The 12,590-nt window shown below is 37.5% G+C and overlaps 2 protein-coding genes across 2 annotated transcripts; both read right to left on the bottom strand.

Moving 5' to 3' along the window:
- Positions 1–201: 201 nt before the first annotated feature.
- Positions 202–7,816, bottom strand: LOC119980951 (protein INVOLVED IN DE NOVO 2). Its single transcript, XM_038823860.1, has 8 exons — positions 7,681–7,816; positions 5,625–6,569; positions 5,220–5,401; positions 4,165–4,254; positions 3,780–4,064; positions 3,318–3,527; positions 1,751–1,989; positions 202–499 (listed from the first exon to the last, which is right to left on the bottom strand). The coding sequence occupies exons 2-7, from the start codon at positions 6,547–6,549 to the stop codon at positions 1,756–1,758; spliced, it is 1,926 nt and encodes a 641-aa protein (XP_038679788.1). The 5' UTR covers positions 6,550–6,569; positions 7,681–7,816; the 3' UTR covers positions 202–499; positions 1,751–1,755.
- Positions 7,817–9,252: 1,436 nt separating this feature from the next.
- LOC119980952 (probable serine/threonine-protein kinase PBL9) lies at positions 9,253–12,509 on the bottom strand. Its single transcript, XM_038823861.1, has 6 exons — positions 12,001–12,509; positions 10,947–11,272; positions 10,525–10,660; positions 10,261–10,403; positions 10,054–10,177; positions 9,253–9,866 (listed from the first exon to the last, which is right to left on the bottom strand). Exons 1-6 carry the CDS (start codon positions 12,050–12,052, stop codon positions 9,481–9,483), a joined length of 1,167 nt encoding a protein of 388 aa, XP_038679789.1. The 5' UTR covers positions 12,053–12,509; the 3' UTR covers positions 9,253–9,480.
- Between the last annotated feature and the right edge of the window lie 81 nt (positions 12,510–12,590).

Genomic DNA, 12,590 nt, shown 5'->3' with positions numbered 1-12,590 from the left:
GAAATAACCACACCACCATAATCCTGTCCAAAAGCTTCACCAACAATCCCACACAGACTATATATGACGTAATTAATTGCAATATAAAACTAAGGGAGATTAGGTCCCCCACCAAGAATTAGTGGAGCTTGCATCTATCTCTTCAGACGTAGGCCAGGCTTTATCAGACCACACCCATCCTACCTAGCATCAACAGTCATGTAAGCCATCAGACAATCATCAAATCCATTTATTACTAAATGCATGATGCATTCATACACCAGGCAATGAAAACTCGCCGGTTCTTAGTCCACATGTTTTTCTTCAAGTTTCTCAAACAACATGCTAAATCCAACACATAAATTTAGACAGGGTTTTATAAGACACTACTTTACAGGGAGAAGGTGCCTTGTACCCTTCTTATTACAGGACAGTTCGTCATATAATCTGATGTGCCCGTTACATGTCTTCCAGTTTCAGAGACCGCCGCCACATTTTCAAGCACTTGGCACTCTGGTTCCTGTAACAGCCGCATTTCAAATGAGGGAATAACAAAATTGTAAGTTGTCTCAGAAAAACATCAATCAAGTAGTCATATTCAGTAAGCTCTATGATTTCAACTAATATATGGAAGCCGATCAGGGGGAAAAAAAAAAAAAAAAAAAAAAAAGGACTAGTTAAACGCATATGATAAGATAAATGCAATGCGTGAAAAAACTTCTATTCTTGTTTTGAAAAGACATGATGAGGGAGATGCCTTGTTATGAAATATTAAGAGCACTCAAGGGCATAAAACAGTGTCTAAGAAATTTGACACAATTAGCATTATTCGACAAGGCACAAATAACTATGTTTCTTGCATCTTCTGAATCTCAAATCACACAACTAAAATTGCAAATACAAATTCAAGGTAATATGACTTATCTACACTTCCTGACAGACCAAATGGCAGTACAGTGTGTGTCCATTAGTAGATGTACATACATACTTTCTCTGATCAAACTTATATATCTTTGTCTCCAATGCTATTGAACTGGATCTTCTTTCTCATCAAGACTGTATTACATGAGACACTTCTTACTCTTCCTCACCCATTAAAATGTTGGACAATGCTACATCCCCCATTTTGTGACCCCAAAAGACCCCCAAACCTATGTGGCATTAAAATAACCATTGATTAAAAATACACATGTAGAGCCCACTTCACATCCAACACTTCACTTTAAATAGAGGTCTTTTGGGAGCACTTTTTGGGGATCTCAAACATTATTCTAAAGTGTTTTCAAGCTAAGGTCTGTATATTCAAAAGCAAAAAGGCAGTTCTCTAACACAAGTAAAACTTTTTTTTTTCTGCAAGTAACATACTAGACAGTAAAGGGCAAATAACTGATCCAACAGGGACAGCAGCACTCTTATTAGACAAGGAGGTTCTGGGCCCCGCTTGGTAGGATGGTTGTGAGGCAATATAGGGAAGAGGGCTGTCCTAACTGTACTGTCCAACAAATGAGAAACAAAGAACTCATGGACCATGGGCTTTAGAAAAAGAATTACTGTCAGAATGCAGAAGTTACCAATGTTTGAAACTAGTCATTTATGAGTATATGCCTTCCTCCTTTTTCCCTTGGATGAAAAAGGTAATCTTTATTGATAATGCACAAAAATGAGGCAAAATCTAGTTTGATATGCCTTCTTTTAAGGACATTTTCTTTGTCAATACTCAGTACGAGTGTTTTATTAATCCTGTCACTATAGAGAACATGTAGATACCAACCTTCATTACATTCCTCTCTTGCGTTTCTGCAAATCCCACAGCTTCAATATAAATAGAACTCCCTCTGGCAAAGTTGCCCGCCTTCCATCTTTAAAGTTCCACAGCTCTGAAGTTATGTAATTTCCACTAGGGTTGTATTCAACTATCTCAGTTAAAGCAGTTGTCACAGCATTGTACACTTCATCACCAAATTCTTTCTTCAGAGATTTCAATTTCTCATCTTCTTTGTCAATTATCCTCTGAAAAAATCATAAAAAAAAAAAAAACTGATTTTAAGTCAAAATGCCAAAGCAATACCAATAAGCAAGGAGCACTTCAAAAAAGAAGAAACAGTGACATTTGGTGGGGGGGGGGGGGGGGGATAATTTGTTAGTGCATGAAGTTTCCACTAGGGAACATTTAGTGCCTATGCTTTTGTCGATGCCATTCACATTTAATCCTTGTATTAGTGGTCCATTCGAAAAAAATTTCTTCTTATTTTCACCTTCAACCAAAACAAATGAATTACAGAAGTGGATAGAAAATTGTCCTGAATATAACTTCAAATCCCTATTTTACTCTCACGAATGGTTGGGGTAGTTAAACTGTATAAGCAAGGTTCAGCTGTACAAAGGGAAGTGGACTTTCACCTTAACAATTTCTCAATCATTGATTTGGAAAGCATGACAACAATGGAAAGAATTGATAGTCATCGCTATCATTTAAAGTTTCTCTAAAACAATTTGGAGTCAACTACTCAAATTCATAAGAGAAGTTAGTTGGAGTCGATTATGTGGATTCCCTTTCAACTATTGTTCCTATCTAAAGCTATGATATCCAAAAATCTTCCAAAGTCCACGCCCTTTCGTATCCCATCTATCTTTTTTTAAGGCAAAGAACTTAATTAAGGGGCACAAAGATAGAGCAAACCAAAGAGAAAGAACAAGACTGCCAGTCTACAACTAGTATGCTATAGTATGATATCCCAAACCTTGCTCGAATAACCTCATTTCTTATGATATCCTTCCTTTATTGACACACAGGGAACATGGTAGGCGCGTCTCCACTACATCTAAGGTACTAGAATATTTTTGCTCCATTAATCGAGCATTTTGCAAGTCCTCACAAGGGGATTGGTTAGCGATACAATCTCTCTCCCCCATGCATGTCCAGACTAAAGCATAAGAAAAACATTGGAAAGAATCGAAAGGATAGAACTAAACAAGATCAATTACAAAAGTTTAGGGATTCAGGTGGAACATTGTGAGAACTTTGGGAATTGAAACACATTTTACCTTTATAGGGGACAATTACAACTTCATAAGCTATTTCAAAGAGAGAAAATTTCGCATATACTCAGAAGCATGAGTACATTAAGACCACAAAAATAGAAAATAAGACTCCGCCACAAAAGAATGTCAGGACACCAGTTGTGAAGCACAACGTACAGAGATTCCTCTCATGCTGGCAGAGCTATTTATGAGATTACAATCACATGCAGTGCTTAATATGGAGCAGACAAAACTTGCATAAAGAAGAAGCTGCAGGGCTAGATATCATCAATTTATGAAATTGAAGAAAGGCAAACCTCAGTTTTCTCTCCAACTGTTATGACTCTGAAAGGATGCCAATCTGGATCTTTGAGATATTCTTCCCACAATGTGCATAATTCTGATGCTCTATCTTCAGCCTCTTCAGGGTCATATTTTCTTTTCATTGCTTCATGGAATGGTTTGCTGTTAAGTTCTCCCATTCGCTTAACACCAATATGAGCACGAGTTGATATTTCTTGCAATCCCTACAAAGTAAGTAAATCAGTAAAGCTTCCCACTCTAAAAAAGCTAGTGATGTGAGTAAGAAAACTTCAAGGAGAGACAAGGTTCACAGGAAATATAATACTGCTGCACAATAGCTTCAAAAAACCTTGAGATGTATACATAAAACCCCTGATCTAATAATTTATACAATATACCAAGGCAGTATATTTCAACAAGCTCTTCTGTACTTGCTTCCATCTCTCATTTCATCAGTTTACAAAATAGTTACCCACATTAATTAGTTCTTTACGCGCTTCCTGCAGCTCCTCATTGCTCTTATGCTCCCTTATAATAAGTGTTTGGTTCAATTCATCTAAATCTTCAAGCTCCTGTTCCTTTTCTCTCTTATTCTTGAGGATTTCCTCCACCTCTTGCATGACTTCCACATCACCATCAGCCATGTGCTGCTTGACATTTAACTTTCCTCTCATTTGCTCAATCTCCAACTCCAGAGTTTGTTTCGCATCCAGCTGCTTCTCTAGCCAAATGATCTTTTCATGAAGAACCTCTTTTTCCCTCTAAAAGAAATTGCAGTCTCAGTCACATCACCGATCTATTCTTTAAATAATAAGAAAATAATGTGATTGAGGCTTCAGCACCTTAAAACAAATACAGTACCTTTTGGTAGTCAGCCAATTTCAGGACACTTTCATCTGCCTTCTGTTGCTCCAAAGAAGCAGATTGCAGCAAGCTATTTCTAATGGCATTCTGAAAGAATAATAAAGTTAGTGTCGGCAAGCATGTACATCGCCAACCTATCAGCATGCACAATCTTTTTAACAACTCAAATTGAAATTGCAACAGCAAATAGGCAAACAGATCTACCAAATTTTCTGATGCCATATCTTCAGATAGCAAGAGACTGTTATGATAGAGCATTCAGAAAATTAAAGCCATTTAACAAATACCAAACTGCATCTAGACATATTCATGTGGCTGTGTAGTTTACTAGGGAGCTTAATTCTTAATAACATACAATTAAATGTGAGAGCAACAACCATTTTTTGTCAGATAATTTGATCAAATAGCACTTTTAATACCATGTATCTTGACCAAACTGTTACATAAACAGACCACCCAATTACAAAAGTGAAGTGGCAGGATAACTGATAACATGTATATGAATCCATATGTGTATAAATATGAAATATACATTATAAAGAGAGGGACATGAACTGTTCAAGATAGTGGCAAATAGAGAATGAAGAAGAAATGAGGACAAAAGATAGGGAGACAGAGATTGTAAAGCTTGCAAGTGCATTGTCCACAACACACACTGGTTCCAAAAAAGGACTCTCTCTCAAAAGGCACGAGTTTCTGTATCCAGGAAGGAGATATTTGCATAATATCTAAAGATAAGGGATAAAAGATTGTTGATTCTCACACATACATAAGGAAAATTGCTAAAAGCCTGCCTCACAATCTGATGAATACTGTATCAAAAGGGAAACTGGGAGAAAAAAAATAAAAATAAAAAACTACGAAAGAAAACAAAAGATAGAAATGGAATTGTGTTACATATATCTTTTGCTCCGCGAAGTTGGTTCTCAAGGAATTTAGTCACATCCTTTTTATAAAGAACGTTTAAGACACTTTCATGACTAGTATATTCCAATATTCAGGGATAAAACTTAAAAGTGCAACGATCAATCATAGAATTGGTAAAATAGTACCTTTTCGACCTCTTCAGAGAGTCTTGTCCTTTCACTTTCATTCCGAGCCTCACGATTTTCCAATTCTTCCACACGTGATTCCATTTCTTTTTTGTGAGACTCCAATTGGAGCTTCAACTTCTCATGGTCTTTAAAAATCCTCTGAAAGTGATCCCTTGCACTCAGTTGTATTTTTCGTACCTCTATGAATGAGAACAAATATAGCATAAAAATTAAGTCATGACACTACTGTGATAACAGGAAACTATATCTTTAACAATTTTGTAAAGTAATAATAATTTTGGCAGCTGTATAAATAGAAGGCTAGAATCATGACAAAGCCAAAGAGATTTAATGACTAGATTTTTCACTACCAGTTATGGAGAATACAGAAAAACAAAACTTGGGCCCTGTAGCAACTCAAACCTTCATTGTAAGATTGATGAAGCCTGTCTTTCTCCTCCATCAGTCTGTTGAGAGTGCTCGAAGTTTCAATACATCTTAACTCCATCTCTTTCAAGTGCTTGTTCTTGACCTCAATCATGTTTGTAAGGTTTGACACAAGTTTATTTTGCTTTCTCTCTTCTTCCTCCATCATTTCAGAAATGGATTTAAGGTCTCGACTTTTTTGCAATTGCTCTCCAACAATACTCGATAAATTGTAATCATCAGCCCGAGCCACCCAAGCATAAAGCCCAGATTTTTCATCAATATTTGCATACCAGTCCCTTTTCCCATGATGATCAGCATCATAGGCCTTCTCAAATGACATGGCATTATGTAGCCCAGGCCAATCCTTGTGGAATTCGACAAGAGCACAACCTGAATGACCCCTGTAATTCCAGAGTGGAACAACCCTTGTCGGGTTGAAGCCTCTCCTTGTCAACTCATCCCTCAATTTGGAACCACTTTCTCCGACATATCTTCCATCATCTGCCCTTCTAGTTGGAATATTAACCACAACACCTGTCCACGGCCACACAAACTTCTCATCATGGCCACAACCATCAAGAGGATCACCGCCAGCCACAGGCTCTGATGGACCACCTCCATTCACTAGATCCTTTTCCAAGTATTTGACCAAAGCTAGATGATGAGCCTTCTCCTTCGCACTTCTTTTTTGTGAACTACTCTTGCCTACACCAGAAGCATGCTGTAGGAGATCCTTAAGAAGGTAGTCCTGCTTTTTCTTCTTCGGACAATAAGGACAAGCAAAAGTCTCATCTGATATTTTCACAGAGTACTTTCCCTTTTTCAATTCTTCATAATATTTAATTTCGTACTCTTCCATTTCAGACTCACTGATATCTGAGATATCCTCATCTGAGCTATGATCCTTCACGCTGCCCATTAAAATTTTTTGGACAGTACCTGAAAAATAAAATAAATGTTAATTGACTCGACTCCTTTTCGTATTTTTCTGATTTACACAATTTGCAAATTGCACCTATCGAAAAGGAATTACGTGCAGCTGGTAGTTAATGCGATAAGATTCTTGATTGAGAAACCAAAAACAGATTACAAAACAAGGAATTTTCCCTGGATACCTTCCTAACTCCAAATACTAAATAGAACGCGAACAACAAGACCAGCATTACCAAAATACCCATCACACAGCATAATGTAGCTGAGTAACCAAAAGCAATGTTTTAAAGCCGAGCCGAGCCAGCGATCGATCTGGTCTAGGCGCCGTTACCGGTCAGTTAGTATTTTCTAGCTATTAGGCATTAGGGATTAGCATCTGATATCACAAAAATCAAAATCTAAAGACATACTTGTACAAAAGCTAACATACATCGGTGATGATCACTCAAAATTGAATAAAGTGCGTGCTTTCTTAGAAGAGGAATTAAACAAGGAATAAACAGCAAAATATAGACAATGAAGATCCAATTATTCATTATATGTTCCATTTATATGAACTATTTATTCTTACTATACCTTCCATCACATGCCAACAATCTCTGAACAAGCGTGGCACCGGTAATGCACTTACATTAAAAGCAAGTACTCTTGCAGTGGATACAAATTACTACCTTGAAGTAATGGGTCAGACGTAGTGGATAATTGGAATGAAAAGTAAATTAAAGCCCAGCTATGCTTTTCAAAATCAGCCAGTAAAATCTAAATGTAATGGAGAAATGACGAGATAGCAAGCTAAGGTAGGCTAAAATTGCTAGATGGGAAATTAAATTCTGCTATAAAAGAAAAACGAAAAGAAACTATTCCCTAAAAATATGAGAAGCTCATCAGAAAATCAAAATTTGAAAATGAAGTTCCAGAAAACAAATCCCTATCCAAGTTTCAACACCGAGTAATTTCAGTAGAACCTCAAGAACCCAGCCCTAATCCTTAACAAAGAATGCAACTCCAGTCAGAGAGGGAGATTTTTCTTTTAAGGGAGATTAATAGGAAGTAATGTCATTAATTCGTATTTGCAAGTGTAAAACAACAAAATAATAGCATGATTATAGATAGATACCGATTAGACCAGCACTGGTTCTCCACAAGCACAGATCTCACTTGTTAAATCAAGTGATGGGATAACAGCGGTGGTGGTCCTTGATCGGCGGTGATTCAGCGTAGTGCACGAGCGACAGTGCGAGACGAGCTGCCGGTTAGGGTTCAGTAAATTCAGTTGTTGAGGAAGATAATGGGGAGAGAGAGCGAGAGAGACAGCGAGGAGCTCACTGGACAACTTTTGTGGTAAAAAAGACAGAAAACGTTGTTGTACACATGCCTTAAAGGGCTGATCTCACCATTGTTTGAGACTTCCATAAAAACATAATCATTGTCATATAACCACTTATACCTAGTAGTAAATTTCTTAGCACCAAATTGTAGGGGTGTAAAACGGTCGGTTCGGTTTTTTTTCAATTTTTTTACATAAATTTAATAGACAGTTCAGTCGATTATTGAAGGTTTGATTGGTTTTTGGGTTTTCGATCGATTTTTCAGTCGGTCCTCAATAACATATATGTTATAATAATCAATAGATCGATTTGGGTCCTGTTCGGTTTGTGTGGATTTTTTTGACAGCCCTATCAAATTGTATAGATTTGGGATATCATGAGTTTGATTTCATCCTTACAATCGCACACTTATTTTGTTTTTAGGTGAAAAAATTTTGTGCTAATCTAAATTTAGGTCCATATGAAAATCTCCAAGTTGTAAATTTGTATGATGTGTTTTTCAATTATAAAAAAATTATAATATTTTTCTATTTATTAATATTATTATTATATAATTGAATTCTTAAAAATCAAGTGGCGTAGCTATTATTTGATAAAAAAAAAAGGTTATATTCTATTATAAATAATCATAAAAAAAATAATGCAAAAAAGGGGGAACATATGCATGCAAATTCGTGCAATCCAGTGTCGGGTCTAATCACTGACGATGGTCCTCCTAGTCTCGTGAAGAGTGTTTGTTTGTAGGTTTCCGTTGACTGAACAGTCCTCACTGAATAAAATAATACCGATTTTCCGATCAGGTACGTACTGATCCGCACCCGGAGCCGCCTTGTTCCTCTATCCAAACACACCCAATCTCCTGCTCTCAGTAACGGAATGCATGGATGTTACTGTTCTTGTAGTTATGTGAGATGGTGGTACATTGTCAATCCAATAAATAACTATTAACTCACTCAAATCAACCATATTGTTGTTTTGGGCTTATCTGTCGGATGTCTGTTTTTCCTAACCCACTCAAATTAACAATATTATCCGTTTTTGATTTATCGGTCACTATGAACATCATGCAGATCGGATGTCTGTTTTTCCTAACCCACTCAAATTAACAATATTATCTGTTTTTGATTTATCGGTCACTATGAACATCATGCAGATCGGATGTCTGTTTTTCCTAACCCACTCAAATTAACAATATTATCCACTTTTGATTTATCGGTCACTGTGAATACATTGAACCTGCACGACTTTGTTTTTATGAGTCATTGCAAACTATACTCGAGCCCAAAAAATGCATTGCAGTTTGAGGGATGCTCGGGCTTTTCTTTTAAACCACATCGTCTCGAGAAAATATGGTATTTAATTAATGGATACCAATGAAATGTTGTGGAAGAAGTAAGAAAACAAGTTTTATTAAGTATGCAAGCACTGTTACAGTAATAAGCCATTGATGCAAGCTTTCCTCAATGACACTAAATTTCCAATCTGTAATTTGCCTCATAGCAGCATAAACTGCAAAGCATGGGTCAAGAAGCTGTTCCTCTTTATTTACCTAGGGGTGAAGCAGATGGCCTTGGATATGAAGTAGCTTTCTAATTGCGTACTTCATCGCTAGATTTCTCGCGGTGTTTGGGATCGTTGCTTGAAATGCAGCTGAGATTCACGCCACCATTGGAGTCCTGAAGTTGCTCTAGGTCTCTGACTACCTCTTCCATCTCAGGCCTAAGCTTTGGATTTGTTGATAGGCATTGAACTGCAAGGTTTGCCACCTTTAGTGCAGTAGCCAGTGAATACTGCCCGTGCAAGCGAGCATCCATAACTCGGAATATTTTGCTTTTGCTGGAAAGATAAGGCATGGCCCAGGCAATTAAATTCTGTTCCTGAGATGGCCTGTTCTTGTCGAATGCTCGTCTGCCAGACATCAATTTAAGGAGAATCACCCCAAAACTGTATACGTCACTCTGGGCAGTCGGATGGCCTTCAGAAGAAGAACAAGTTGAATGTGAGAACACAAAGAACTAAAGAAGGGAATTTCAAGGAAAGCATGGGCAACAGGCTGGGGGATGATGTGTAAAGCACAACGCATCAGATCCAGTCTTCAGTGCAAGAAAGGGGCATGCTTGTTCAAAAACGAAGTTAACGACACAGTCTATTCAAGGATATACCTGAGGCCAGATACTCCGGTGCTGCATAAGAACAGGCGTCCATGACTCGTGTAAAGACAGAGTTTTCATTTGCAGTCAGTCCATCCTTGGCTAACCCTAAGTTGCAGAGTTTAGCATTGTAGTTCTGTCATTTATACAAAAACAATATGAGAATGTAATTCAACTGTACTCCGCCCTACAAGTCATGAACTTCAATATTTTACATACCGAATCAAGCAGGATGTTAAAAGCTTTTAAGTCTCGATATATCACTTTTGCCTGGTCGCTATGAAGAAAAGCTAGACCCTTTGCAGCATCCAGGGCAACCTTCATGCGAACACTCCATGACAGTGGTTCGTAATAAGAATTCCCTGTCCCAACAAATAGAGATTTTTGAGGCATAAGTGATTTCACTCCCAAGTTAAGCAATTAAAATGGCTACAAAGATTTGGCTTTTAAAATGGCTACATAGATGAGAACAATATCACTCGCCTCTAAATAAATGATACTCCAGGCTGCCCTTGGGCATGAATTCATACACCAGGAATCTATGGTCATCCTTTAAGCAATATCCTAGCAATTTAACGAGATTAGGATGATGTAGCTGCCCAAGGTAGTTGATTTCTGCCTACAGTACAAGAGGGAAGAAAATTAATTAACACGCGTTAAGTAGTTAAAAATTACTACTCTAGTGTTATCACACTAGCAAAAAGCAGGAACGTTTCAGGTTGTACCAATGAATTACTTGCAACGTAGCTGGCTTATTCTGATCCTTCAAAAGATTTTCAAAGCCATTAACATATTCATTTGTTGCAAGCTAACTGAACCATACTTGATTTTATTGGAGAATTGCCACGGTTCAAAGCAATAGCTAAATAAGAGCTGCAACAAATTTATACTAAAATGATACTCACCAACCATTCTGGACGACCTTGGAAATCCTCTAGGTTGAGCCTCTTAACAGCAATAACCATGCCAGTCCCAGGCCTGGCAGCTGCAAATGAATGCTCATCAATCCACCCCTTGAAGTCGCAAGGAAAACCACCTCCACCCAACAAATTAAATGGACGAAAGTTGCGGGTTGCTGTTTTCAGTTCACTAAAAGAAAAGCTCTTCAAATTGGAGGATTGCAACATCTCTCCCTGTGTATGAGGTGTGTGAAGCACTGAGACTGACAAGACCATGCTGCTTGAACGACTTGTATCATTCCCACTTTTGCCATCGTATTTTGGGCTCGAACCTACGCAAGTCAATGGATAGATCTTCCAATTACATCCCAAATGCCAAATCAAAAAAAAGACTACCCTACTTACAAATTCAAACTTCTAATTTATAGCGCGCAAGATACCTAAAGAAAAGGGGAAACTAAGGATCCGATCATTTGACTAGAAAATAGCAACGAATGAGTTACAAAGAAGAATCTTAATTATGATGATTTGTATTAATTCTTTGACAGATGAAAACCCTCTATCAAAGATGCTCAAATGCTGTTTTCAGCCATAACTGCTGATTATCAGATCATGCAATATCTTTCCTTCGGCACTTTCCATGGGAATGGGATTCCCAGGAACCCACCAATAATAAGATAAAAGTATAAAACCTAAGAACATTTATCAGAAGAAACTAATTGATACACACTGAATCCAACTATATATTACATCTCTGCCATAGAAAGAACCCTGATTAGGTCCTGATCTGTTGGAAACACAGCGTTTTGCAGCTACAAAACATATAAGCAAAACTGCAAAAGAAATTACAACTTTCCAAAAATAAATGAGTGAACTTTCATTCAGCCCAATAGAATTTAAAGTCCAATTATTAAGTTCCCAATTCTGTTCTTGTAAACCCAGATTCCAAACAGTGAGCCAACACAAGATTTACAATTCCGCTTCCTAAACAAAATCGCTACAAGTACTCTCCCTATTTCTGGCAATCAGAGCAAAACCCAAAATTTATTTAGAGACATACCATTGTGAAGAGGGCTATCAGCTTTGAATGTAGCACTGAAGCAAGAACCCATGAAGCCAAAAGCTCAAAATTCTTCAATCCCACAAGCTGAAGACAAAAGGGAATAAACCCAGCTCTCAACTTTGACACAGACAACCCACCACCAAGAAAGCTTGAACCCGTGAAGAAAGAAGACAGTGTTCAAGGTATGAAATCGAAAGTTTTATACACACAATATCACAGTCAGCCGTCAAACCCCTGAAAAAATAATTACCAAAAACAAAAAGCAAAGGCGTAAACCCCCAGCAAAAGCATTGAAAAGTTGCTCCCTGAAAACCCAAAAAGGAAATGGCAAGAAAATGGGGGGGTTTGACAGAAATTTCTTTCTTGTAGACCATCTGCAATGCAATGACCAATATCAATATGGTAGTGTTCATTTGGCAACTGGTCTTCATTCTCGCTTCTCTATCTACAACTTTCTTTATACAGACAGACAGAGACTCAGAGAAACTTATGGAGATGAGCAATTGTGGAAGCATACCTTTAGGCTCTGTTTCGTGTAGGTTTTGTAAACCTTTTTTTTCTGACAGTTTTTTTTAAAATATAGTAAC

Source organism: Tripterygium wilfordii, chromosome 16 (genome assembly GCF_013401445.1).
Source record: "Tripterygium wilfordii isolate XIE 37 chromosome 16, ASM1340144v1, whole genome shotgun sequence".
Taxonomy (NCBI): Eukaryota; Viridiplantae; Streptophyta; class Magnoliopsida; order Celastrales; family Celastraceae; genus Tripterygium; species Tripterygium wilfordii.
This window is presented reverse-complemented; position numbering and strand designations above follow the sequence as displayed.